This window comes from Bos taurus, chromosome 28 (genome assembly GCF_002263795.3).
Source record: "Bos taurus isolate L1 Dominette 01449 registration number 42190680 breed Hereford chromosome 28, ARS-UCD2.0, whole genome shotgun sequence".
Taxonomy (NCBI): Eukaryota; Metazoa; Chordata; class Mammalia; order Artiodactyla; family Bovidae; genus Bos; species Bos taurus.
Window position 1 is genome coordinate 16418930 of NC_037355.1, and position 27734 is coordinate 16446663.

A 27734-nucleotide genomic window follows, 5' to 3' on the forward strand; every position below is an offset into this window, starting at 1 on the left:
ACCCAGGGATTGAACTTGCATCTCCTGCATCAGCAGGCAGATTCCTTACTGCTAAAGTTGAAGGGAAGCCCTTCAACAAAGAGCTAATCTTGCCTTTAAAAATACAGAAAGCAGTTCTTGGACCAAAGCCTAGAGAGAATTTTGTAACACTGTTTTATTTTCATCATGTTCTTTATGTTCATTTTCTATTTCAGAAAAGCCATAAGGATCCTCAATTACAATAGTGATGTTTCCTTTCTGAAAAAAAATTAATTTATACTTGTGAGTTGTTTTAAAGAATATTTATGTAAATAAGGTAGTACAGGGATATAGCAAAAATCATGGGCTCTGAGATCAGAGCATCAGTCGTGTCCGTGTGTCAGTGTCAGAAGAAGACACTTCCTGGAAGGAAAGCTATGACTAACCTAGACAGCATATTAAAAAGCAGAGACATGACTTTGTCAACAAAGGTCCGTCTAGTCAAGGCTATGGTTTTTCCAGTAGTCATGTATGGATGTAAGAGTTGGACTATAAAGAAAGCTGAGCGCCGAAATTCAGCTGTCTCTTAATATCTCTTAATAATCCATTGGTCTAATCTCTCTAATCATCGATTCCCTCATTCATAAAATGGTATCAGTAATTACACCTATCTCATAGCAAAGTTGGAGAAGGCAATGGCACCCCACTCCAGTACTCTTGCCTGGAAAATCCCATACCAGAGGAGCCTGGTAGGCTAGGCTGCAGTCCCTGGGGTTAAGAGTCGGGACACGACTAAGCGACTTCACTTTCACTTTTCACTTTCATGCATTGGAGAAGGAAATGGCAACCCACTCCAGCGTTCTTGCCTGGAGAATCCCAGGGACGGGGAGCCTGGTGGGCTGCTGTCTATGGGGTCGCACAGAGTCGGACACGACTGACGCGACTTAGCAGCAACAGCAGCAGCAGCAGCATAGCAGTGTTGTAAAAATCAGATGAGTTAATACAACTAATGATCTTAAAACCATGGTTGGCACATAGAACACTCTCAGTAAATGCCTTACCATTCAAAAAAAAAAAAAGGAAGAGGAGGGAAATGTAACAAATTTCAAAGAGCTATTTTTTAAAATCACCCTTGTCAACTGAGGTCAGTAATTTAAATATCTAGATAATTATCTTCTCTCCTTAGAAAGCACAGAAGACAGGAAAAGCTACATTCAAGGAACTCAAGAGGTCAGGAAAACAGCACACAAGACAATCACCTTAGAGACCCTATACTAAAATTAAAATTGTCCATTAGCAAAGCAGACATTATACAATTGTCAAAACCCATAGAACTATACAATATAAAAAGTGAACACTAGTGTAAACTATGGGTTTTATTAGTAATAATGTACCAATATGTATTCATCAATTTTAACAAATGTGGCATGCAAAGTGCAAGATGTCAATAATAGGAAACTTTGTGTGGGGTTGGGGGAGACAGTGGTACATGGGAGGTCTCTATACTTCCTACTCAATCTTTCTGTAAACCTAAAACTTTTTTTGAAAACAAAGCCTCTTAATTTAGAGGTGATATTCAAAAGATGGGCATAAAGTACAAGAGACCTTCCCCAGGCAGATAAGGGTGGTAGGACATACAAAGAATGATTTGAACGAAAGCACAGATACAAGGAGTAGGTATATTTGGGGAACAGACAAAAGGATAAATTCTGAGGACTTTCTGTTGTTTCTAAAGTCAGAATCAAAGTTATTGTAGATATTGCGATTAAAAGGCTAAATTGACAGCTTACAAAATGTACTCTTAAATGCTAATTTTGTATTTTTGCAACTCTGCTCTATCATGGATATGACGATAATTGTTTTCATGATGTCTCTTTCTTTGTTTCTCTCTTTTCAAACCAAAGCTTTTCAATGGCTTTTGGCCAAAAGACATTAAGGTTCTGATTTGAAGATCACAAGAATGAAATATGAGGACCATGCTGACCAAATTAGCTTGGTTTTATTCCTTAACAAAAGACTGTCCCTAGTACAAGAAATACAAGAAGAGTGTATGTACAAATTACAATAAATCTAGCTCCAACATTAGGTAATTTATCTTGGGTGGTGAGTTAGAAATGTCATACCCTTCTCTGAATAATCACACATGACACTTACCTATAATACATAGTCACGTATTCAAGTTTTTGGTGCACCTATTACTAAACATGAATATGCCATGAAAATAATTTTTATCAACAATAATTAATACTATGTTCCATTAAGTTTAACACCAAAACCTAAAGTTAGAAAATGACATTCTAAATATTGAATTTTAACTTCTTTATGAATTTTCTCGCCATCTCTTAAGGGGAAATGAAAAAAGTGTGAAAAGAGTGAAAGCTGCAATTTAAGTATAGATTCTCATAAATAGAGCCAGAATTTGAAGGAACAAACTTTGTACTGCCAAAGTAAATTATGTGATTAAATACTTTAGAAAACCATTTCAAACTTAGTAAGGACAATTTTGTGGGTATCTACCTAGGAAAGTTGAGTCTCAACCTTCCATTCAAGTCATGGATTGTTCTCTACTGCCTCTCAGAATTTCACATTTGTCAATACTAAAGGGAAAAAATTTCATAATGAGGACTTCCCTGGTAGTCCAGTGGCTAAGACTCTGCACTCCCAATGCAGGGGGCCCAGGTTTAAAACCTGATGGGGGGAACTAGATCCCACACACCACAACTAAGAGTTGGCACGCTGTAACTAGAGATGCTGTGTGTCACAACTAAAAAGGTCCACGTGACACATCCAAGACCTGGTGCAAGCAAATAAAGAAGGAAATATTTTCTTTTAAATTCAGAATAAAGGTTTCCATGTTGAATCATAATTTAGTTAAGAGATTATACAGCCTTGACCAGAGTATAAGGCATAACAATGTAATGTGAGTAGCTAAGCTCCTTGATGCTGTTGCTAAGTCGAATCAGTCGTGTCCAACCCTGTGCGACCCCATAGACAGCAGCCCACCAGGCTCCCCCGCCCCTGGGATTCTCCAGGCAAGAACACTGGAGTGGGTTGCCATTTCCTTCTCCAATGCATGAAAGGGAAAAGTCAAAGTAAAGTCGCTCAGTCGTGTTGGATTCTTCGGGACCCCATGGACTGCAGCCTACCAGGCTCCTCCACCCATGGGATTTTCCAGGCAAGAGTACTGGAGTGGGGTGCTATTTTCTTCTCCAAGCTAAGCTCCTAGGACAACTATAAAGAGCAGAGACCAACCATAGTTTCTTATCCAGCCAGTGATTTACCAGGCTGTCAGGTATTAGCGTTCCCAGACTTTATCCCTTAAGCATCTTTCTTAAAAGCTGGCATTCCACATTTTACTGTTATATTGACCAAAAATTAGTGATCACAAAGTAAAACAATGTAGGGCTAGTTTCCACCAATCACACTTGCAAAGGTAAAGAAGAAAGTAGTAATACTGTCGTGTGGGAAGGTCAGGAAGTAGGCCCTCTTGAATACCTTCATGAGATATAAACTGGTGTGTGCTAAGTCACATCGGTCATGTCCAGTTGTTTGCAACCCTATGGACTGTAGCCCACCAGGCTCCTTTGTCCATGGTATTCTCCAGGCAAGAATACTGGAGTGGGGTGCCTTGCCCTCTTCGAAGGAATCCTCCTAACCCATGGGTCAAACCTGCGTTTCCTGCAGCTCTGGTGTTGCAGGCAGGTTCTTTACCACTGAGCCACTGGGGAAGCCCATAAACTGGTATAATGGATCATCTGAAGGAAGATGTGGCTCTACTCAAAAGAGAAAAGGGACATAAAAATCCCTATATCCTTTGTGCACGTTTAACTTTGGGCAACATTATAAGGCTCCATAGGTCCTGGAGATGAACAGTTATGAGCCCTTAGTCTTTAAGGCAATGAAAAAGAGCCTAGAAGAGCCACAGCTGCACAGTGCCACCTGCGTTTGGAAGCAGCCTGGTCCTTTGACCCCTGTGCCATGTTATAAAAAAAAGTTCAGAAATATAGTGACTGATGCCTCTATAATGAACATGTATTATTTCTGTAATAAACACAGTAATAAACACGGTTATTGTTCTTCAGTCGCTAAGTTGTGTCCAATTCTGACACCATGGACTGCAGCATGCCGGTCTTCCCTGTCCTTCACTATCTCCCAGAATCTGCTCAAAGTTATGGCCATTGAGTCAATGATACCATTCAACCATCTCATCCTCTGTCGCCCCCTTCTCCTGCCTTCAATCCTTCCCAACATCAGGGTCTTTTCCAATGAGTCTTGTGGCAGAGTATTGGAGCTTCAGCATCAGTAAATATACATGAAACAAACATAGCAATAAAAAGAACTATGAACCAAGCATGGAGCTTTATGATTTAATGCTTAGAACAACTCTACAGTACTACTAATTACGCCTATTTTCCAGATAAGAGAGCTAAGGTACAAGTCAATGAACCCTAGGGATAGAAATTCAGATAGCCTGTATTCTGCAGATTTCTCATACTTCATATTTTCCTGACACCTTACAATTCTAACAAATAGGGCATAAATAACCCACCCAGGTGCCAGGCACACCAGGGTGTTAAGGCTGGTCTCTGCCACAACAAGTTCCCCTCTTGTCAACCTTAACTGTGACCCAGTGACTTTCAAACACACCCGTGAAATCCCCGCATGCCTCTGGCTTGCATAATCCATCCTGACCTCTTAAAACTCCTTCCATTCATCCCTCTGCATGTCCCACCATGCCCCACTCTCCTAGGACTCGTAAATATGATACATTTCTTTCACTTTCATACACCTCTCTGTGCTGTCCTTCCACACCTGTGAGCAATTGATCATCCAAAAGAAAAAACCATTTTCAAGTAGCATCATTATTCCTTACAACACAATCTGACACGTAAAACCCTAGATCTTTATTACTGTTTTACAGATAATATTTGCAGTGAATAGTCTGAAAAAAGTTACAAAGCAGTTGAGAGACCAACATCAAATGAGTGAGATTTTTTGTTTTGGAACAAAGGGAGTTGGGGTTTGTTGGTATTTACTTGACTATGTTTATGATTTTTTCAGGAATGAACAATATTTGCTTTTATAATAAAAAAGTTGTTTTAAGAAACTTAATCAAAAGCAATAATAAAAATTGGAGGAGTCTATGAGGCAAGGACATTGTTTACCTAGAAATAAAAAGGATGAGGCTAAAGTCACCTCAATTTGGGGCATAAAACAGAGAGGAAAATAAGCATTCTTAACTCCACCCTCGAAAAACATGTATATGCTATCAAAATCCAAGCAAAAATTATATATAACTCCAGCTCAGTGTTAAGTATAATGTCTTATACAGTAGGTCTGTGCACAGGAACAAAAAACAAACCTTAATTAGACCTGAGAACATTTCCACAAGTACAGATACCAAGATATTTCAGAGAGTGGAATTCTGTGACTATGTGAATAAGAAACATTTGTAAGTACAATAAATGTTTGTATAAAAATGTATGTAAGCTGTCCAAGGGAATAAAACTTCCTGCTTTTCCTTTAACTTAAAATCTTCCCTCCTTAATTTTATGTATTGAATTTTTTCTAACAAAATACATGTTCATTTTATCAAGCAAAAAGAAAATCAAATGATTCCCCTCTCCCCTCATAACTCCATCCCAGAGATAACCAAATCCATCAACAACCTATGCTCCAACAAATAGGACTATTCTTTTTCTTTCTGTTTACAAAATTGGATTGCACTATACTCTTAAAGAAAAAATGTACATCCTTCTAGTTCACTATGTGTAGCTCTAACTCATTATTAAATTATCATAGTTTTATTCCACATAACAGAAATCCATAATACATTCAACCAGTCCTGTTACAGTAAATTTCCAGTGTTTCTGCTTTACAAACATTGTTATAATACATACCCCTGTAAATATGTCCTTATATACTAAGGTTTTAATTTCTATAGCAAAGATTCCCAAAACTGGGTTGCTAGAACAAAGAGTAAGTAAGTAAGCAAAAAGTAAAGTATGTTTTTGTTCTATTTTAATATTGTGCTTAAGCTGCTCCCCACCCCCAAAAAGTTGTATAGTTGACACTCAAATCAACAACATTTAGAGGAGACCATATCCTCAACACTTGAAAGAGGATTTTTTTTTTCTTTTGCCAATCTAATAGATAAAATGCTATCAAATAGAAATTAGTCATTTAATCTCCTTCAGGAGATAAACACAACATCTTTCACATGTTCACTGGCCAGCTGTGTTTCATCTTCTGTTCACATGGTTGACCATTTTTCCTTTTGGTCTTTTGTCCTTTTCTTCACAATGTCTAAGAGCTCTTTGCAGACCAGGGATATAATATCTTGTCATAATACTGTAAATATTTTCTCCTAATCTTTCTTCTGACTTCAATTATGATTTCATTTGTTATATTAGTTATAAATTTTACAAACCAATCCAAAGAGTATAGCATTGGATTAGGGGTTATAAGAAGCAGACAATGGTATTTTTTGCTTTATACATGAGATCTCTAAAGCCTTCACAGACTGCTACCTATCATAAGCAAGAAGGACAGAGGTTAGCTTTATTTTATCATCAACAGATTATGTCAATAATCCATGTTTTCAAAAATCACTTTAAAGAAAAAATTTGGACAAATTCCCACCATTTTATGGTAAAAGGAAGACAGAAGAGGAGGAAGCTTATGCAAAAGAATGTTATGTTCTTTCACAAATGAAAATTTATGAGAACAGTCCCTTCCTTACTAGGATAATGAACTGTAGAAATGCATATTATTAACATATATTATCACAGATATTACACACACACACACAATAAACTCAATATTATTGTTAGGTGCCAGGCATTATGTTATGTGCTTTCCATGGAGGATCTATGTATCTCCATTAAAAGATGAGGCTCTCTGAGAAGTTAATTTCACTCGCCCAAAGCACATAGTTACTATAAAATCTAAATACTACACTATGCTATTTAGCAGGAAATGGGTGTGAGGTCAAACCTTCCAAAGGACAAAAATATTATTAGATATTATCATATATACATACTCTTGCCAGACTGCTGACGTATTTCTAAAATCTTATCATATACCTATATCTGACTTACATATGATTATCTTTTGAAGGTTTTTGAATGTCAAAGTAACCTCAACACTATCTTAGAGGAAATCACATTAGCAAATATGGTCCAACTGACAAATTTCCCTTTGTTCAATAGGAATAAACAGAGCATCAGATATGCTAGATCCTAGACAGGGGAAGGCAGACACAAAAATGGAGGGGGGAAACGGTAAATAAGCCCTCTAGGTGCCCACTGTTCAGCTAGTTAGAGAAGACAGAATAAACAGTTCCAATAAAACGTGATAAATGCCATGACTGCTAAACATACACGAAATGCTATAACACTGCAGAAGACAGTGTCACTATCTGCAGAAGGCTAGGAAGTGTGCCTGAAAAGGCAACATTTGAGCGAGGTATTGAAGGATTTGTAGGGTTTTTCCAGGAAGTAAAAAATGAGAATGGCACAAACTAGCAGAAAGAAAACTTGTACAAAGATATGGACAAATGCAAAGGCAGAGTTCATTTGGGGAAAGGTTGGAGAAAAAAGAATAAGAATGGTCACAAAGTCAGATGTTTCAGGGAAAAAAAGATGAAGGATAAAAACGGTAAGTTGCACTGGGACATGATGATAAAAGACCTTTTCTGCAACCCTAAGATGGTGGACTTTATTTATGATGGATATGATAAAGGGTTTTTAAACAGGAGAAAGACATCATATTTGTGTTTTGCAAAAATAAGTAAGGAAGCCAGCTGTCCATTAAAAGACAGTGTAGAAGAAAGCAGACAATTTAGGCAACTGTGGCTTGGTTGAAATGGCTTAGGTCAAAGATGATGAGAGCCAGAACCAAAGCAGTGGCACAGAGCTGAAGAGAGAATTAGATTTAAGAGTCACGTAGGAGGCAGAATTGCAGGCACTTCTACCTCACTAAATGAGAGGAGAAGAAAAGTCTCATTAGCGACTCAGATTTCTAATTTAAAGCAATGATTACAAATAGATAAAAGGCTTCTTCAGGATTCCGTGTAAATGTGTATTAGGTATTTACTCATCCCTTCAGAGTCTTCATCAATTTCTGAGCTTAGACTTAGCTCACTGGAAGGTTCTGGAAAATACATGTACTAGTTTTGATTGACACCTCACCACAGTTTGGGAGCATAGACAATTTTTAAGCAGGTAGAAATCTTACAGGTTAGGGGGATACTCTGAGTAAAAGTGTAATGATTTGACCAAACTCATGTATATTCTGAATAACAGACTGAATTGAAATTTTCCAACTCAGGGAGCAATTCATTACACTGATTTTTCAAACACCTGGAGAATTCCAGATTGATCAGTTCCACATATTGAGAGATTCAATGTAGACTTAAGTAGACATCCACACAATCTAAGCCATGCCATTTCAAACCTGGTAACAGCTTTGGAGAAGGAAATGGCAACCCACTCCAGTATTCTTGCCTAGAGAATCCTGTGGACAGAGGAGCCTGGGGGCTGCTGTCCATAGGGCTGCACAGAGTCGGACACAACTGAAGTGACTCAGCATGCATGCATGCATTGGAAAAGGAAATGGCAACCCACTCCAGTATTCTTACCTGGAGAATCCCAGGGACAGAGGAGCCTGATGGGCTTCTGTCTACGGGGTCGCACAGAGTTGGACATGACTGAAGCAACTTAGCAGCAGCAGCAGCAACAGCTTTGAAATCTAACCAGACTTTGCAAAATGCAGCATGGACCACAAGATTTTAATTACTGTTTATACACCTGTTCTACTAGACCCAGAAAACTAAAGTAGCACAGTTTCCTGGCACTCCTAATGCTTTAATAAGATTAAAAGTTATCAAAACCTTAAAGAGATGCTAAAAACCTCAAATCTCAAGAAATCAACTTCGAAATATTGGATCACCACTGAGATATCATTTGCTACTACCTGTATTTAGCCAGATGCTAAATTAGTTCCATGGAAAAGCTACCACACTAAAAAAGAAGAGTACCTTTAAAATACAGTATGTAAGGACTTCCCTGGTGGTTCAGTGGTTAAAAATCCATCCTGCAATCTGGGGCACATGGGTTCTCCCAGGTCAGGGAACTAAGATCCCACATGCCTCGGAGCAACTAAGTCTATGGGCCACAACTAGAGAGTCCCTACACCCCAACAGAAGATCATGCCTGCTACAACTAAGAACCACCTCAGCCAAATACATTAACTGGAAAAGAGTAACCCCTGTGTGCTGTAACCAGACAAAGCCCCTATGCAGCAATGAAGATCCAATACAGTAAAAACTGTAAATAAATAAATTAAAATGATAAAAAACAACATATAAATATATGTATTTATACAGCACTAAACAAGTTGAATAAATTACCTTATCACACAATTTGATCCTTACAACTCCGAGATGCATAAAGCAGGCATTATCATTACCCTCATTTTGTAGATGAGGAAACTGAACTGCAGATAAATTCAGAATCACACTTATATTCTCACGTATCTTCTGACTCTAAGTTTACATCCCTTCCACTAAGTAGAAATGATTCCCTTTTCTTTATATTTCGAGTTGTTGAGATAAAACACAACATTAAAATCATTTGTTGGACTTTCCTGGTGATCTAGTGGCTAAGACCCTGAGCTCCCAATGTAGGGAGCCCTGGTTCCATCGCTGGGAACTAGATCACATGCCACAACTAAGAGCCAGTGTGGTTAAATAAATAAATGATTTATATTGAAGCTGACTTATAGTCTGTTAAGAAAAATAAAATAAAACCATTTATTTATTGTCAACATTTTGCTGCATGGTACTGCAGATCAAACTCTTTCAAAGGAGTTAGGCTTCATCTGCACACCACAGGTAAACCTGAAATTCTCCTCTGAACATCTCTTACAAACAGGTAGACACTGGGATACTGATGGTGTAATGAATTTCTCTCCAGCTTCTACACCTATTATTAAAATCACTGGGTAACTTTCTCATCCCTAGCAGTCTGCTTGCTGAATATGACACCTCCACAACAGTAATGTATAAACACTTTCAAAGGTTGATCATTTTGAGTTGAATATTTAACTATTATGACTTTGTTCAACAGGAAGGATAGTTGTTGTTATGAAAATGTACAATACATACAAGACAAAAGACAAAAGAGGGACCTAGGTCCCTCACACTGCAGGCAGATTCTTTACCAGCTGAGCCACCAAAGAAGCCCAGGAATACTGGAGTGGGTAGCCTATCTGTTCTCCAGCAAATCTTCCCGACCCAGGAATTGAACTGGGGTCTCCTGCTTTACCAGCTGAGCTACCAAGAAAGTCCCAGACCTCCAGAGCGGCACGATAATAAATATGCATGGTTTTAAGCCAGAAAAGTGATCTATACTTCAAATTAAATTTGGAAAACAAATATTACCATTTTTTTTTAAAAAAGTGAAAGTGTTAATCGCTCAGTCATGTCTGACTCTTTGGGACCCCATGGATCATAGCCCATCAGGCTCCTCTGTCCATGGGATTGTCCAGGCAAGAATACTGGAGTGGGTAACCATTCCATTCTCCAGGGGATTTTTCTGACCCAGGGATTAAACCTGGGTCTCCTGCACTGCAGGCAGATTCCAGGATATATCTGCAAAATAAAACAAAACTACACATTTAGATTCTTTGAGGATAATAATACACATACAGACAACTATTTCTAGATATAATAGGATACTGCACACCTTCTGAACCCATGAAGAATGATAAGGACAGCTTGAGTATCATTTTATAATTAAACATTTAGTACTAAAATTACATGTGAATTTTGTAAAAAACTGACAGTACCACATGATACATTAGTCTCAATTATCCAAAACATAAAATAAACAAGGAAGTTAATTTTTAAATTACATCAACTCAACCGTATGGTATTATAAATGTTTAAAAAGAAAAAGATGCTGTTCTCTGTGCAAAAGTACATCTGAAACTTTAGAAAACAATTCAAAGTTTATTTTACATGGAATATTTGCCCTATGTATAATGATAATGAGGTCTCTTTAGTTAAGCCTAGTAGTAACAGAGTTCATCATATAAAAGGTATTCAAACTACATTCGTTCAGTTTAGTAGCTCAATCTTGTCCAACTCTTTGTGACCACATGGACTGCAGCATGCCAGGCATCCCTGTCCATGACCAATTCCTGGAGTTTACTCAAACTCAAGTCCATTCAGTCAGTGATGCCATCCAACAATCTCATCCTCTGTCATTCCCTTCTCCTCCCTCCTTCAATCTTTCCCAGCATCAGGGGCTTTCCAAATGAGTCAGTTCTTCACATCAAGTGGCCAAAGTATTAGAGTTTCAGTTTCAACACCAGTCCTTTGAATGAATTATTCAGGACTGATTTCCTTTAGGATTGACTGGTTGGATCTCCTTTCTGTCCAAGGGACTCTCAAGAGTCTTCTCCAACACCACAGTTCAAAAGCATCAATTCTTCGGCACTCAGCTTTCTTTACAGTCCAATTCTCACATCCATACATGACCACTGGAAAAACCATAGCATTGACTAGACTGACCTTGGTTGGCAAATTAATGTCTCTGCATTTAATATGCTGTCTTGGTCATAACATTTCTTCCAAGGAGTAAGCGTCTTTTAATTTCATGGCTGCAGTGATTTTGGAGCCCAAAAAAATGAAGTCTCTCACTGTTTCTATTGTTTTCTGGTCTGTTTGCCATGAAGTGATGGGACCAGATGCCATGATCTTAGTTTTCTGAATGTTCAGTTTTAAGCCAACTTTTTCACTCTCCTCTTTCATTTTCATTAAGAGGCTCTTTAGTTCTTCTTCATTTTCTGCCATAAGGGTGGTGTCATCTGCACACCTGAGGTGATTGATATTTCTCCCGGCAATCTTGATTCCAATGTGTGCTTCATCCAGCCCAGTGTTTCTCATGATGTACTCTGCATAGAAGTTAAATAAACAGGGTGACAATATACAGCCTTGACAAACTCCTTTTCCTATTTGGAACCAGTTTATTGTTCCATGTCCAGTTCTAACTGTTGCTTCCTGACCTGCTGACAGATTTCTCAAGAGGCAGGTCAGATGGTCTGGTATTCCCATCTCTTTCAGAATTTCCCACAGTTTGTAGTATTCCACACAGTCAAAGGCTTTGGCAAAGTCAATAAAGCACATGTTTTTCTGGAACTCTCTTGCTTTTTCAATGATCCAATGGATGTTAGCAATTTGATCTCTCGTTCTTCTGCCTTTTCTAAAACCCGCTTGAATATCTAGAAGTTCACAGTTCACGTATTGCTGAAGCCTGGCTTGGAGAATTTTGAGCATTACTTTACTAGTGTGTGAGATGAGTGCAATTGTGTGGTAGTTTGAGCATTCCTTGGCATTGCCTTTCTTTGGGATTGGAATGAAAACTTACCTTTTTCAGTCCTGTGGCCACTGCTGAGTTTTTCATATTTGCTGGCATATTGAATGCAGCACTTTCACAGCATCATCTTTCAGGATTTGAAATAGCTCAACTGGAATTCCATCACCTCCACTAGCTTTGTTTGTAGTGATGCTTCCTAAGGCCCTCTTGACTTCATATTCCAAGATATCTGGCTCTAGGTGAGTGATCATACCATCGTGATTATCTGGGTCACAAAGATCTTTTTTGTATAGTTCTTCTGTATATTCTGCCATCTCTTTTTAATATCTTCTGCTTCTTTTAGGTCCATACCATTTCTGTCCTTTATTGAGCCCATCTTTGCATGTAACGTTCCCTTGATATCTCTAATTTTCTTGAAGAGATCTCTAGTCTTTCCCATTCTATTGTTTTCCTCTATTTCTTTGCATTGATCACTAAGGAATACTTTCTTATCTCTCTTTGCTATTCTGTGGAACTCTGCATTCAAATAGGTATCTTTTCTTTTCTCCTTTGCCTTTTGCTTCTCTTCTTTTCACAGCTATTTGTAAGGCCTCCTCAGACAACCACTTTGCCTTTCTGCATTTCTTTTTCTTGGGCATGGTCTTGATCACTGCCTCCTGTACAATGTCAAGAACCTCCATCTATAGTTCGTCAGGCACTCTGTCTATCAGATCTAATCCCTTGAATCTATTTCTCAGTCCCACTGCATAATCGTAAGGGATTTGATTAAGGTCATACCTGAATGGTCTACTGGTTTTCCCTACTTTCTTCAATTTAAGTCTGAATTTGGGAATAAGGAGTTCATGATCTGAGCCACAGTCAGCTTGCAGTCTTGTTTTTGCTGACTCTAAAGAGCTTCTCCAACTTCGCCTGCAAAGAATATAATCAATCTGACATTAAGTAAAGTATTATTTTTAACTTCACCATTCAGAGGGCTGAATTAGCCATACTCACTGAGTACACTATCGTTATTTTCTTTCCTTATTTGTTTCTCTTTATCTCCTTAGCCCAGTCGCATGCACGGGGCCCCACAGGCAACCATTCCAACATGCTTAGTGAGTCCTTTAGGTAAGTGTTCGTACAAGAAGTGTACCGTGCTGTGCTTGTGTGTTTTCACCTTGTATGTGAGGTGCTCAGTCATGTCTGACTCTCTGCAAACCCATATACTGTAGCACACCAGGCTCCTCTGTCCATGGAATTCTCCAGGCAAGAATACTGGAGTGGATAGCCATTCCCTTCTCCAGGGGATCTTCCTGACCTAGAGATTAAACCTGGGTCTCCCGTATTGCAGGCAGATTCTTTACTATCTGAGCCATCAGGGAAGCCCATTATAAATTTTTAATTCATATGAATGATAAATATACCTCCCCCTCTTACATTTTAGCAAGCACGATAGTCTAGTCTTCATATCCATTCATGGTGCTGCTGTTTACCTAACCAGTTGCTGCTAATGGTTGCAGACAACTCCATGATGCGCACCCATCAGTCCATCCCTCCCAGCAAAGTTCCCCCAGTTACCTCCCCACCACCAGCAGTCTTACCAATAATACAGCAGTGAGTAACCTTGCTCACATTCTCTGGGAGACCTGGAGGACACATTCCAATGTCTGACTGTAGAAAGGAATTTCTGGGTCACAGAGCAACTACCTAGTTAATTTGCTTAAATAATGCCTGAGTGCTTTCCAGAACAGCTGCCCCAGACTGTGCTCCCACCATCCATACACAGGGTTTCCTGTTCACTGCCCAATTCCCTCCCTCAACTTTGCCACTTATTAGCTTCATAAAGACCATGAACAAGTCTACCTCTGAACCTTGCTTTTCTTTTCACCAAATTTAGACTATTTACTCCAATTGCCTGATGTGGTTGTTCTGAGGAACAAATGTTTGAAATAACATGCAAGTTCTTTAAGGAATATAAATAGTTGTCTACAAATGTAAGCAATTACATTGCTGCAATTTTTGTTCTTATGATAATTTCTGAATATCTTGCACCCCCATACACTTAAACACACCTCTGCCAAAAGAGAAGAGATAAGTGAATAAACTTGAAGCTTGGAAAATAAAACTTTATCCTGGATACCTAAACATTGAGGGAGACTGAAACAGACTGTGGAAAACACACTTTCTTCTTTATTTACTCATCTATGCATTTACTTGGAGAAGGCAATGGCACCCCACTCCAGTACCCTTGCCTGGAAAATCCCATACCATGGAGGAGCCTGGTGGGCTACAGTCCATGGGGTCGCTAAGAGTCGGACACGACTAAGTGACTTCACTTTCACTTTTCACTTTCATGCATTGGAGAAGGAAATGACAACCCACTCCAGTGTTCTTGCCTGGAGAATCCCAGGGACGGGGGAGCCTGGTGGGCTGCCGTCTATGGGGTCGCACAGAGTCGGACACGACTGAAGCGACTTAGCAGCAGACTTAGCAGCATGCATTTACTTGGGGCTTCCCTGATGGTTAAGCAGTAAAGAACCCACTTGCAATGCAGGAGATGCAGGTTCTATCCCTGGGGTTGGGAAGATTCCCTGGAGAAGGAAATGGCAACCCACTCCAATATTCTTGCCTGGAGAATTCCATGGACAGAGGAGACTGGGGGCTACAGTCCATGGGGTGCAGAACAGTCAGACAGGACTTAGTGACTAAACAACAACAATGCACTTACCTAATCAAAGATTTTAAGGACTGACACTCTGCTAGTAGTAAAATAAAAAAAAAAAATTGTAGAGCAAATATGTACATAGTAGGTAAACAAACTTTCCATCTATGTCTTATTTTTGTACATAAATTTTATCCCAAAATGTAATTACCTCAAAGTTGGTACCTTCTGATTTCCCAGCCTAACAGCTCCTATTTACTGACCACCCACTGTATCAATGTCTCATGTATATTTCCTGAAACACTTAGAACAATCCTGCAAGGTGGATGTTACTAGTTCCTCAAGAAAAGAGAAAAGAGACACAGTTAGGTGATTTACCTAATAGAGTAATTGAATGGTAATTAATTGGCAACAGACTCAGAAAACCAGTAGGTTATTCTAAAGTCCCAAGCTTACTCTTTCCATACCACTTCATTTCCTCTTGAAAGATATGTTCAAAGATATGCCTTCAGCAGAGGGCAGACTATCACAGGAGCTATAAAGATATGAGAAAAATGCACAGAAATTATAAAGATACAGGATTCCCTTGTGGCTCAATGGTAAATGTTAATTCAGGAGACGTAGGTTAGATCCCTGGTCCAAGACGATCCTCCAAGCCTGTAATTTTCAGTTCAGTTCAGTTCAGTCGCTCTGTCATGTCCGACTCTTTCCGACCCCATGGACTGCAGCACACCAGGCCTCCCTGTCCATAACCAACTCCCGGACTTTACTCAAACTCAAGTCCATTCAGTTGGTGATGCCATCCAGCCATCTTATCCTCTGTCGTCCCCTTTTCCTCCCTCCTTCAATCTTTCCGGGCACCAGGGGCTTTCCAAATGAGTCAGTTCTTCACATCAGGTGGCCAAAGTATTGGAGTTTCAGTTTCAACATCAGTCCTTCCAATGAATATTCATTTCCTTTAGGATGGACCAGTTGGATCTCCTTGCCGTCCAAAGGACTCTCAAGAGTCTTCTCCAACACCGCAGTTCAAAAGCATCAATTCTTCGGTGCTCAGCTTTCTTTATAGTTCAACTCTCACATCCATGCATGACTACTAGAAAAACCATAGCTTTGACTAGACAGACCTTTGTTGACAAATTAATGTCTCTCCTTTTTAATATGCTGTCTAGGTTGGTCATAACTTTTCTTCCAAGGAGCAACCGTCTTTTAATTTCATGGCTGCAGTCACCATCTGCAGTGATTTTGGAGCCCCAAAAAATAAAGTCTCTCACTGTTTCCACTGTTTCCCCATCTATTTGCAATGAAGTGATGGGACCAGATGCTATGATCTTAGTTTTCTGAATGTTGAGTTTTAAGCCAACTTCTTTACTCTCCTCTTTCACTTTCATTAAGACGCTCTTTAGTTCTTCTTCACTTTCTGCCATAAGGGTGGTGTCATCTGCATACCTGAGGTGATTGATATTTCTCCTGGAACTCTTGATTCCAGCTTGTGCTTCATCCAGTCCACCATTTCTCATGATGTACTCTGCATATAAGTTAAATAAGCAGGGTGACAATATACAATCCTGAGCTACTCTTTTCCCGATTTGGAGCCAGTCTGTTGTTCCATGTCCAGTTCTAACTGTTGCTTCCTGACCTGCAGACAGATTACTCAAGAGACAGGTCAGGTGGTCTGGTATTCCCATGTCTTGAAGAATTTCCCACAGTTTGTAGTATTCCACACAGTCAAAGGCTTTGGCATAGTCAATAAAGCAGAAGTAGATGTTTTTCTGGAACTCTCTTGCTTTTTTGATGATCCAACGGATGTTGGCAATTTGATCTCTGGTTCCTCTGACTTTTCTAAAACCAGCTTGAACATCTGGAAGTTCACGGTTCACGTACTATAGAAGCCTGGCTTCGAGAATTTTGAACATTACTTACTAGCATGTGAGATGAGTGTAATTATGTGGTAGTTTGAGCATTCTTTGGCATTACCTTTCTTTGGGATTGGAATGAAATATCCTCCCCCCCATTTTGATCTGAGATAATTCATTCTCTAGAGATGCCTTTTACTGGTACAGTTAAGCATATACTATCTTTTGATTCTCCAACGCTACTCCTGATATTTAAACTCCTATACACACAACATAGGTGTGGTTGGGGGAATATCTGTGTCAACCAAACGACCTATCCTAAAACTTCTATATTCATAATAGCCGGTTTACTCATAATAGCCAAAGCTGAAAACAATTCAAGTGTCTGGCAAATAGATGAACAATCTATGGTATATTTGTACAATGAAATATTGTGCTATGTGCTAAATCACTTAGGTCCTCTCCAACTCCTTGAGACCCTATAGCCCATAGGCAACCAGGCTCCTCTGTCCAGGTGATTCTCTAGGCAAGCATACTGGCGTGGGTCTCCATGCCCTCCTCCAGGGGATCGCCCCAACCCAGGGATCGAACCTGCATCTCTGCGTCTCCTGCATTGGCAGGGTAGTTCTTTGCCGCTAGTGCCACCTGAGAAGCCCAGGTGGCTCAGACAGTAAAGAGTCTGCCCACAATGGGGGAGACCCAGGTTTGATCCCAAGGTCAGGAAGACCCCCTGCAGAAGAACATGACAACCCACCTCAGTATTCTTGCCTCGAGAATCCCTTGGACAAAGCAGACTGGCAGGGAAAGAGTCAGACACCACTGAGTGACTAACACTATGAAATATTACTCAGCAACAAAAAGGAATAATCTACTAATACCTACAGGTGCCTGGATAAATATCGAAAACATTATGCTAAGGGAAAGAATCCAGAAAAACATGCAGGTAAAGCAAATCTATGGTAAAAGAAATCAAACCAGTGCTTGCCTGGAAGGTTGGAGGGAGTTTAACCGGGAAAGAACAGAAGTGAACTTCTTAGGATAATAAATAGTCTGTCATGATGAGGTAAAATGTTTGTAAGAGTGGGAGAACTGTACACTTAAATTTGGTGAATTTTATCATATATATATAAATTATACCTCAATAAAGATGACTAATAAACTTCCACACACCAATACATACACAAGAGAAAAAAAAACCTATTATGCTTCGCTTGACCTCCAAAGCAACAGAATCTTAAAAATCTCAGTTACACCCTTCTAACATCTAATAATCCAGTTACAGGCCTCAGTTCTCTCATTTCTTTTTTTTAATTAATTTTTATTAGGGTATACTTGATTTACAACATTCTGTTAGTTTCTGCTGTATAGCAAAGTGAATCAGTTATATGTATACATATATCCCCTCTTTTTAGGTTCTTTTCCCATTTAAGACATTACAGAGTATTGATTGGAGTTCCCTGTGCTACATATACTACAGTAGGTTCTTTTTTTTTTTTCATACAACAGTTCAATACAAATTCTATTCAAGTTCCCATACATTACAAACTAGGAAACAGAGGAACAAATCCAGGGACATAAATCAAGGTGTAAAAATTTCATGACTAAAGGTACTGAATCATACAGTCTGTTCTCTTATCACTGCAGAATTATGTTAGACATCAGGATCAAAAGATATTTGAAAATAACCCATATATTTTCAAGTGCAATGTGACACTTACCAAGAGAGACCTTTGACTTAGCCATTGAACGCCTAAATAATGTTAGAAGAATGAAAAAAACAGGTGATTGTAAAGAAGAAAGTATTTAAATGGGAAATTAATATCACAGATACTTTTTTAAAAACCCATATATTTGGAAATTACATACAAAGATACTTTGAAAAACCCCATGTATTTGGAAATACAATTAAATATCCACTTTTAAATGACGGGTGTATCTACAGTAGATTCCCATTAGCTATCTACTTTAATAAATAATAGTGTGTGTATATTTAATGGAGAAGGCAATGGCACCCCACTCCAGTACTCTTGCCTGCAAAATCCCATGGACGGAGGAGCCTGGTGGGCTGCAGTCCATGGGGTTGCTAAGAGTAGGACACGACTGAGCGACTTCACTTTCACTTTTCACTTTCATGCATTGGAGAAGGAAATGGCAACCCACTCCAGTGTTCTTGCCTGGAGAATCCCAGGGACAGGGCATCCTGGTGGGCTGCCGTCTATGGGGTCGCACAGAGTCGGACACAACTGAAGTGATCAGCAGCAGCAGCAGCAGTATATATAATAGATAATAGTGTGTGTATATGTCAATATCAATCTTTCAATTTATCCTCCCCCCACCCCATCCTTTCCCCCTTGGTTACCATGAGTTGTTTTCTACATCTGTGACTCCATTTGTTTTGTAAATAAGTTCATTTGCACCATTTTTTTAGATTCCACATATAAGCAATAGCATTTGATATCTGTCTTTCTCTGTCTGACTTACTTCACTCAGTATAACTATCTCAAGTCCATCCGGTTCTCTCACTTCTAATCCAGATATTTCAGGATCTACTTGGTATTTATTTTGTCCCCAGTGGAAAAAGAGACCTGATCTACCATTCTCAGTACAAGAGTCCTTTCTCTACTGAAAGTTCATTTAAATAGCCTACTAAACTATGAGATTCTGGAAAGCAAAAACTAGTTCTTATTTACCCATGCTGTGTGCCTAATATCTGTTAAGTGCCAAATACGTTTTGGATAGATTTTATTGGTCCAACGAAAAAAATTCAGTATGTAAGTGGTGTGCTGGAACTAGCTAATATCAGCTTTCAAGGAAGCCAACTCTGTACATTTCTTCCCAACTCCACGCTCACCTTGCACCAGCAGCTTGAAATAAGCCACAGTGAAAGTATCTTGTGATACTATGACTTATAATAAGAAATATAGGGACTTCTCTGGTGGTCCAGTGGTTAAGACACCTCATCTGCAGTTCAGGGGGTATGGGCTCAATCCCTGTTTGGGGAACTATGATCCCACCTGCCTCTGAAAATAAATAAAATGGGGGCTTATGTTAAAAGAAAAGAAATATATATTTGGTCTTCAACCTGTTCCTGGCACGTGAGTGGGTGCTCTGTCACTCAGTCATATCCAACTCTTCATGACCCCATGGACTGCAGTCTGCCAGACTCCTCTGTCCATGGAATTTTCCAGGCAGGATTACTGGAGTGGATTGCCATTTCCTCCTCCAGGGGAGCTTTCCAACCCAGGATAGAAGCTGCGTCTACTGCAGCTCCTGAGTCTCCTGCTTTGCCAGGCAGATTCTTTACCACTCTGCCACCTGGGAAGCCCCTGTTCCCGGCACAGAGCTCCTAAAACCCCTGAGAGTGGTAAAGGTGTCTTGTTATGTTATTAAGGTGGCTTCTGAAAAGCTCCTAAGGAAGGGAGGTCAGCAGCCAGTGGAACCAACCACCTGCTTAGAAGGTTGGGACTGAAAGTCCCCATCCACCCCACTCCCTCGACCTCAGGGGAGGAAACAGGGACTGGAAGTTGAATCCATCGCCAATGGCTAAGGATTTAATCAGTCATGCCTCTGTAATGTGTGTGTGTTAGTAGCTCAGTCGTATCTGACTCTTTGTGATCCCATGGACTGTAGCCCACCAGGCTCCTTTGTCTGTGGAATAATGAGGCCTCTATAAAAACCCAAAAGGAGGGGACTTAGCAGAGCTTCCAGGATGGAGATGCAGCTTTCCTGGGGAGACACAGGCAGAGCTGCATCCTCTGAGAAAATGTGGAAGCTCTGAGCCTCTTCCGCAGACTTTGCCCTATGTATCTCTTCCATCTGGCTGTTGTTGGGTTATATTCTTTTACAATAAACTGGTAATCTAGTAAGTAAAATGCTTCTCTGATTTCTATGAGCTCCTCTAGCAAATTACTCAAACCCAGGAAGGGGTCACTAAAACCTCTAATCTATAGCCAGCAGGTCAAAAGCACATGTGATAAGTTGGGTTCATGATCTGCATCTGAAAATGGGCAGGGCAGTGCGGGGCAGACTCGTGGAACTAAGCCCTTAACCTGTGGAATCTCAGGCTATCTCAGGGTAGATAGCTTCGGAATTGAGTTGAATAGCAGGACACCCTGCTGACGTCAGAGCGCTGCTTGCTTAATGTGGGAAACCCTAGACCCTCCAAACACACGCTGGAACTCATCACCAAAAGTTGCATTTTCACTGCAGAATCGGGTGAATGCTATAAATCAGGGCTTTTTGGTTTTGTTCTTTGTTTTCTGAGACACAGTCTACAGCATATTACTGATCACTCAAATTTAAGAAAGAAGAAGGAGGTAGACGGGATGGAGGGGAGAAGGAGGGCGAAGAGGAAAGAGGATAGGGGAAAGGAAGGAGGAAATGGAGTGGGGGGCAGGAGGAGGAGAATCAAGAGAAAACCTAAAGGACCCACAGAGCTTAAACAGTTACCCCACTGCTCTCCACCCAATTGAAGTGTCCCACGTCACTCCCAATCAAATCCCCTGCCTTTGGTGAGTGTTGAGTTACCAGCCCAGATCCACTGAGTTGTCTGGTTATTTCCCCTTGGAAGTAATAAATTCCTGATGCTCTAAATCATCATGAATTGCAAAAAGCACAATTTCCTTAAAGTCAGGTTTTCAGGAGAAAATAAATCACTTAAACAATACAAAATAAACTTGAAAGTTCCCAACATTTGGAAAATTATCCTAACATCAGGAATGTCAAAACAGGAGTGGGAAAATGCTTCTGTATCACTTTATTTCTAATCATCTCCATCTCTCTTTTAGGGTAAAAAGAAAAAACTCTTTTCATTTTTTTTTAATCACAGACTATTTCAGCTAGAATAAACCCTCAGAATAGTTTTCTCCAACCCTCTCCTTTTCCAGGTGGAGAAATGGAAGCCCATGAGATAATAAGATTCTGAGGTTCCAGTGCTAAAGTTACTTGGGAAATGGGGACTCCATTCCTGGCCTCCTGATTTCACCATCATGGCTATGTCCACTGCTCAAGCCAACAGGGGTTCTAATCCAGTTTCAGCCCTTACCAAACATAACTTGCACGGCCTTCCTGAAGCTCAGTTTCCTAGTGTATAAAACAAGAAGAGTTAATAATTTCTACTCCACAATTTGTTTTAAAGTATACAATATCTACCAAGAGAGGTACAAGAAATCACAGTTGCTATTATTAAAGATGCATTTGTCTTCTCTATTCAATTAAATCACGAACTTTTTTTAACATATGAGGATATTTACTCACAGCACTGTCTGTAGGTGCCAAAAAACTAGAAATAAGGCAAATGTTTGCTAACAAGGAAATTATGAAATAAATTAGAGTCTATCCACACTGTGAATATTAGGTCACCATAAACAAGAATAAATTAGATCACTTTTTCAGACATTTCTCTGTCCTTTTTGGTACAGGTTTCCATTCTGTGGCACTTTGCAGTAAAGAAACTGGTAAGTGTATTTCCTGATGCACCTCTCCTTAAATTCTTAGGTATCTTCATCTACATTTTCCTTCTTAATTATACACTAAGGCCCACTCTAGATATGAGGCACCTGATTAAATGATACCAAAGATCGATGCCTGGAAAATTTTCTAATGCTGGCACTCTGTGAATGCTGTCTGATGTAAATGCAAAGTCACTTGGATTATGAGAGTAAAAACCAAGACTGGATTTCCCTGCCGGTCCACTGGTTAAGAATCCTCCTGCCAATGCAGGGGACATGGGTTCGATCCCTGGTCCAGGAAGATTCCACATGCCTTGGGGCAACTAAAGCCCATGCACCACAACTACCCAGCCTGCACTCTAGAGCCGGAGCTGCAAACACTGAGCCCACGTGTACAACTAATAAGGCCCTTGCTCTAGAGCCTGTGCTCCGCAAGGGAAGCCACCACAACTAGAGAGTAGCCATTGATGGCTGCCACTAGAGAAAGCCTTCACGCAGCAACGAAGACCCAGAGAACGCAGCCAAAAATAAAAAAAATTTTTTAAAGACTCTTATGTACCTGGGAGTGCCTTTCACATGATAGGAGTGCAAAGTACTGTTCATATGGCTAATGCCATTTCTAAATCTGAATGCTAGAGCCTTCTCAACATTTATTTGATCATCAAACATTAATTGAAGGCCTATGCTGTGTCAAGCCCTGTGTTTGATGTTAAAGAGCAAAGCTGCAGTCACAGAACTGCCTTTTGTCAGATTCCATATACAATGTCATGACAAGGAAAAAAAAGAGAGACAGGAGAAGCCCCACACCTGTAAGCAGACCCTTGGCATTGAGTCATGGCATCATCCAGAGGGGCTGCAGAGCAGCAATGAAGTTCCATGCTGGAGGGACTCCATAGTCACTAGTGAATCACCATAGGTATCTTTAAAACTCTATGGGAAACAGCCTTTCCAAGTCAGTCACACACAGTTCTTTAGCCTACATTGGTATTTAAATTAACTTCTATTCTGCTCCTTTCAGCTACCAGACCAGGTCCAAATATTCATGCCCTGCCCAGAAAACAAAATGTATGTTATGGCCAATTTTTCAATATTTCCCTTTTCTTAATGTTATCTGGAAAAAAAAAAAGGCAGTTACTAAACATCATCTGATGAAAGAAATCCAAAAATAATTTATTTTACATTTTGAAGCTCTAACTCCAAACACTAGTTCACTTAATGTTTATTTATTACTAGCTTCTTCTACAAAAAATATTAATACCACTTATGTTCAGTTCTGAAAACATGTAACTTCTTCTTGTGATTGCTTTCTTCTTGAGACATTGGACTGTCCCAAGAGAGGAAATTCAGGAGCAATTTCCAGAAAACATCAAAGAATTGGTTCTATTAATACTTTGGTGCCATTGATCTCACCCCCATGGTCAAGCAGGAACCTAACTGGTTCCTGGAAAAACCTACATCCTTCTGAACAAACAAATCCATTGGAAGATACTGTTCGCTTACAACATCGAACACAAAGGGGCACGTGTCTAAGTATTTCAACCATGACTACAGATTTTAAAGATTTTCTACATCCTTTATAGTCCAATCAGGAAAAATTTACTCAAACACACACTGTACCTAACTTAGATAGAACACAGAACTTTGAATCTATAACTAACCACAGGTGCCACTGCTGCTGCTGCTAAGCTGGTGCAGTCGTACTCTGTGCAACCCCATAGACGGCAGCCCACCAGGCTCCTCTGTCCCTGGGATTCTCCAGGGAAGAACACTGGAGTGGGTCGCCATTTCCTTCTCCAATGCATGCATGCGTGCACGCTAAGTTGCTTCAGTCGTGTCCGACTCTGTGTGACCCCATGGACAGCAGCCCACCAGGCTCCTCCGTCCACAGGATTCTCCAGGCAAGAATACAGGAGTGGGTTGCCATTTCCCTCTCCAAACCACAGCTATGCCTCTAGAACTTAAAAACATGGTGAATAGAAAGCACATAATATCAAAATAACTTTTTTAAATGATATCATGAATTAATTTTCAAAATTTTAAGCTGTTTTCATATATTGACATGGGATGAAAATGAAAAATCACAATTAAATGTCCCTACTGTTCCATTAGCATTAACCCAACATCTTGCTGGCATTTACATTTGCAAGATCCAAGGCTAGGGTTATATGAACAACAGCCCAGTCAATACAGTCAAGGAAAGGTTACTTCAGATCTGATTAGATCATTAGTAACCTTGATCTTTTCAGAAGGGTAGACTTTAAGAAGTTTGGAGACATTTATAACAAGGTTAAACATTCCACTTAAAATTAATTAACTCAGAACCATTCTTATGTAAAAGTGTCAGGTAGCCTGTCTCATCAATTTCAGGTATTTATTCAAAAAAGTAAAAATGATGTTTATCTAAGCTAGAATTTTACATGATCACCAATTTGGATTATAATGACTCCCTGTAACTGCAGAAGCACATTCTACAAAAATATACAAACACACATTTTGTGCATAAAAAATGGATAACTTTAAAATATAAATGTTACTAATTGGAAATCAACCTAAGAACAATCACTGAGAGTCCAGAACAATTACAGTATTTTCAATTACCAAAATCCTATTCTAGAATTCGGCAGACTCAATGCATTAATGCTGTAAAAAGGGGAAAAACTGAAGTAACCGAATAAAGGAAAAACCACAGCCCTAATGGAAACTACTGCCACACAAATGCAAACAAATTCAGAATCCACAGTGTCTCCTTGGATTCCAAAACACACCACTGGTCTTTATACTGTCTGCAGGATACTAAGCCACATTCCCTGCTATGAAGCCTCACACATGGCTGTGCAGATTATGAAACTGATGTTTATTTATGCTCTAACAAAAAGAACAGTGAGAACTGGCATAAATGGTTCATCATAAATAACCATCTCACTACAGTCCAGATTCACAACTCACTTTTCCATCCTTCATGGATTTGAGAACTAAGAGAAATCAGCTCTCTAGGTATCAGTAGCTGGTTGAAGACCAGCTTGATTGGTGGATGGCTTGATTTCAGCCAGTTTTTGTTTCAGAGCTGTGGTTTTAACTTTACATTCACTTTCAGTATTGAAATTTTGCTTCCTTGAAGATGCATCCATTTGAGCCCAGGTCAGCAGATTATAAAGATGCCTGAACTGCTCTGCCAGCAATTCCTATCCACTCTGAAGCTGTCTCCCTCCTAGAGCCTACTGGCCGTGGCCTACCCTCCTGGAATAAGTCCTGGTAGAACCCTACCGTGTCTCCTGCCTCTGCTTTTACCAGAAAGCTGCCTCTTCCAAAATTAGACAAGCCACACAGGCTCTCAAAACAGCAAAAGGAAAACTCAGAATCAAGGTAACAATAAAACCCACCAATGGACTCGGCCAAGACTTAAGAGTCTTTGAAAGACTTCCTTGATTCCCACAGGATTTTGAGAGGTAACAACGGAAGGAAAGATATGATCGGGGCTAGGAGGTGTTTCAAGAGCAATTCCAAATAATTTGAAACTAGATAAACTACTGCTGTCAAAGCTATACAGAGGTGCCTCGGTTTCTGGAATGGTAGTATTTCTTTTTCTATCACAGATACCGTATGCACATGATTAAAAAAAAAAAAAGTCCCCAAAGGTATGTGAAACTAAGTCTGCCTCCCACCCGTCCTCCAGCTCCCTTCCCAAGGACAACTTCTGTTTAAGTCCCCTTCCGTAGACTTCCAAGCACATGCAAACATACGCCCGAGTGTTTTAAACCAATTATCCTCTATTACACACACACACAAAATTGCTCCTAAACGCCTCTGGGCTTCAGGGTGGCAGTCTGTGCAGGGGTGTGGGGTGGGAGAAAAGAGAAGCTATCCTGAAGCCGCGGATTTGCACAGCATGCACCCGGTTCTTACTTTGTGGGTGTTTGACTTGCACGCCAATGGAAGTCTCTCAAAACCAGGGCAGGAGGTAAACCCACCGCTAGCCAGACCTTGGCACTGCACTACCTATCCGCATTGGCCAGCACTTTCTGCATGTCTCAATCTTTAAAGTAGATTTTGTATTCTCACTGGGTTACATGTAGTGTCTCGACTCACCTTCAGAAAAGAAAAGGAGGCGGGAAAAAAAAGGCTAATACTCTGAAGGTAACTTTCAGAACCAGGTGATTTCCTCCCTCCCCCGCCAACGTGCGCCTGTCCTCGAGAAGGGTTCAGCCTGGCACGGAATCACTGGAGCGGCGAGCCCAGAACACAGAAGCTCGGAGACGGTGGACCGCGGTGAGGGCGTCGGGAGCCCTGGGCCGCGCTTTTCTTAGCGCGGAGACAAATGTCTCCGAGCAGAGAGCCCTTCATCTCGGGGCCCCACCTCCTCCCCCGGGATGCTCGCACGCCGGGGCGGACGGAGAGCTCCGGACTCTGCCCGGAACAGCAACTTGAGTCCCGCGCCCTCAGGCGCCGCCGGATCCCCGACCGCCCGCAGGGTCCCCTCCTCTCGCCTCGCCGTCGCCGTCCGGCAACCCCCAGAAGGACAAGGCTGCAAGCGGCGACGCTCCCCCCGACCCCCCGGTCTCCCGCGCGCCGCGATCCCCGCGCGCCCGGGCGGGAAGGAAGCCACAGGTAGGGGGCGGCGCGGCGCTCACCTGCGCAGGAGGGGTGCCCTCGGCGCCGGCCGCAGACGAGGAGGCGGAGGAGGCCATGTTGTGCAGCGGCGGCGCCGAGCGGCTCCTTCCAGGAACTCCGCTCTCCCCTCCCCGCCCTGCCGCTCCGGCCCCCAAACGTGGGACTTCTCGGAGAAAAGTTCGCGGCGGCTCCGGAACGCCCGCCTCGTGCGGCGGCTCCTCCCCTCCGCCGCGTCCCCAGCGACCGCCAGGTGCCCGCCGGAGCCGGTGCGCGGGGGGCGGGCCCCGCTCAGGTAAAGGCGCCGGGCGGCCGAGCCCGCTCCCCGCTGGCCCCGAGGAGCATGCCCAGTCGGGCGGCGGCGGGGAGGAGGAGCGGGCGTCCAGGGCTTGGGATGGAGGTGGGGGCTCACCTGAGAAGAGCGGGGCGGAGGTGGCCCCGGGAAGGGACCGGGGGCGGGGGCGCAGGTCCTGTTTCCTTCGGGTTGCTGAATTATAACAACAAAATAATAATAGTTTATAGTAATTATAGTACCCCATTAAAACAAACTAATAAAACCGCTAGTAACAGTAATCTCTATTGGCTCAAGGGCTGCTTTTTCAAGCGCTAAATGAATAATATCTGTAGTTAATTTTACTTTGGCGTTTTTATTATTTTTAATCCACAGCCTGCAACCCATGGAGAAACAGCGTTTGCGGCGCAGTTTCCAAATAATGTACCTAGCCTCCTTCCACCCATCCAGGGTCCCAGCGGCACTTAGGTGGCCTCAGCTACCTGTCTAGTGAAGATATGAAACTCTGGAGTCGTCGTCGGGGTGTGAGCGTGTGAGCCAGACACTGAGCCT

The 27734-nt window shown here is 41.1% G+C and overlaps 1 protein-coding gene across 3 annotated transcripts in view; it reads right to left on the reverse strand.

The window, feature by feature from the left end:
* The window catches only part of ANK3 (ankyrin 3), a 749833-nt gene extending 722389 nt beyond the window's left edge, over positions 1–27444 (reverse strand). For 2 of the 3 annotated variants that reach the window (XM_059882494.1, XM_059882492.1), the window contains exon 1: positions 26914–27187. In XM_059882494.1, the coding sequence (XP_059738477.1) occupies positions 26914–26970 (57 nt within the window). In that variant the 5' untranslated portion in view covers positions 26971–27187. Of the gene's footprint in view, positions 1–26913 lie in introns of all 3 variants that reach the window. The other variant, XM_024986627.1, reaches the window with a different exon arrangement.
* Between the last annotated feature and the right edge of the window lie 290 nt (positions 27445–27734).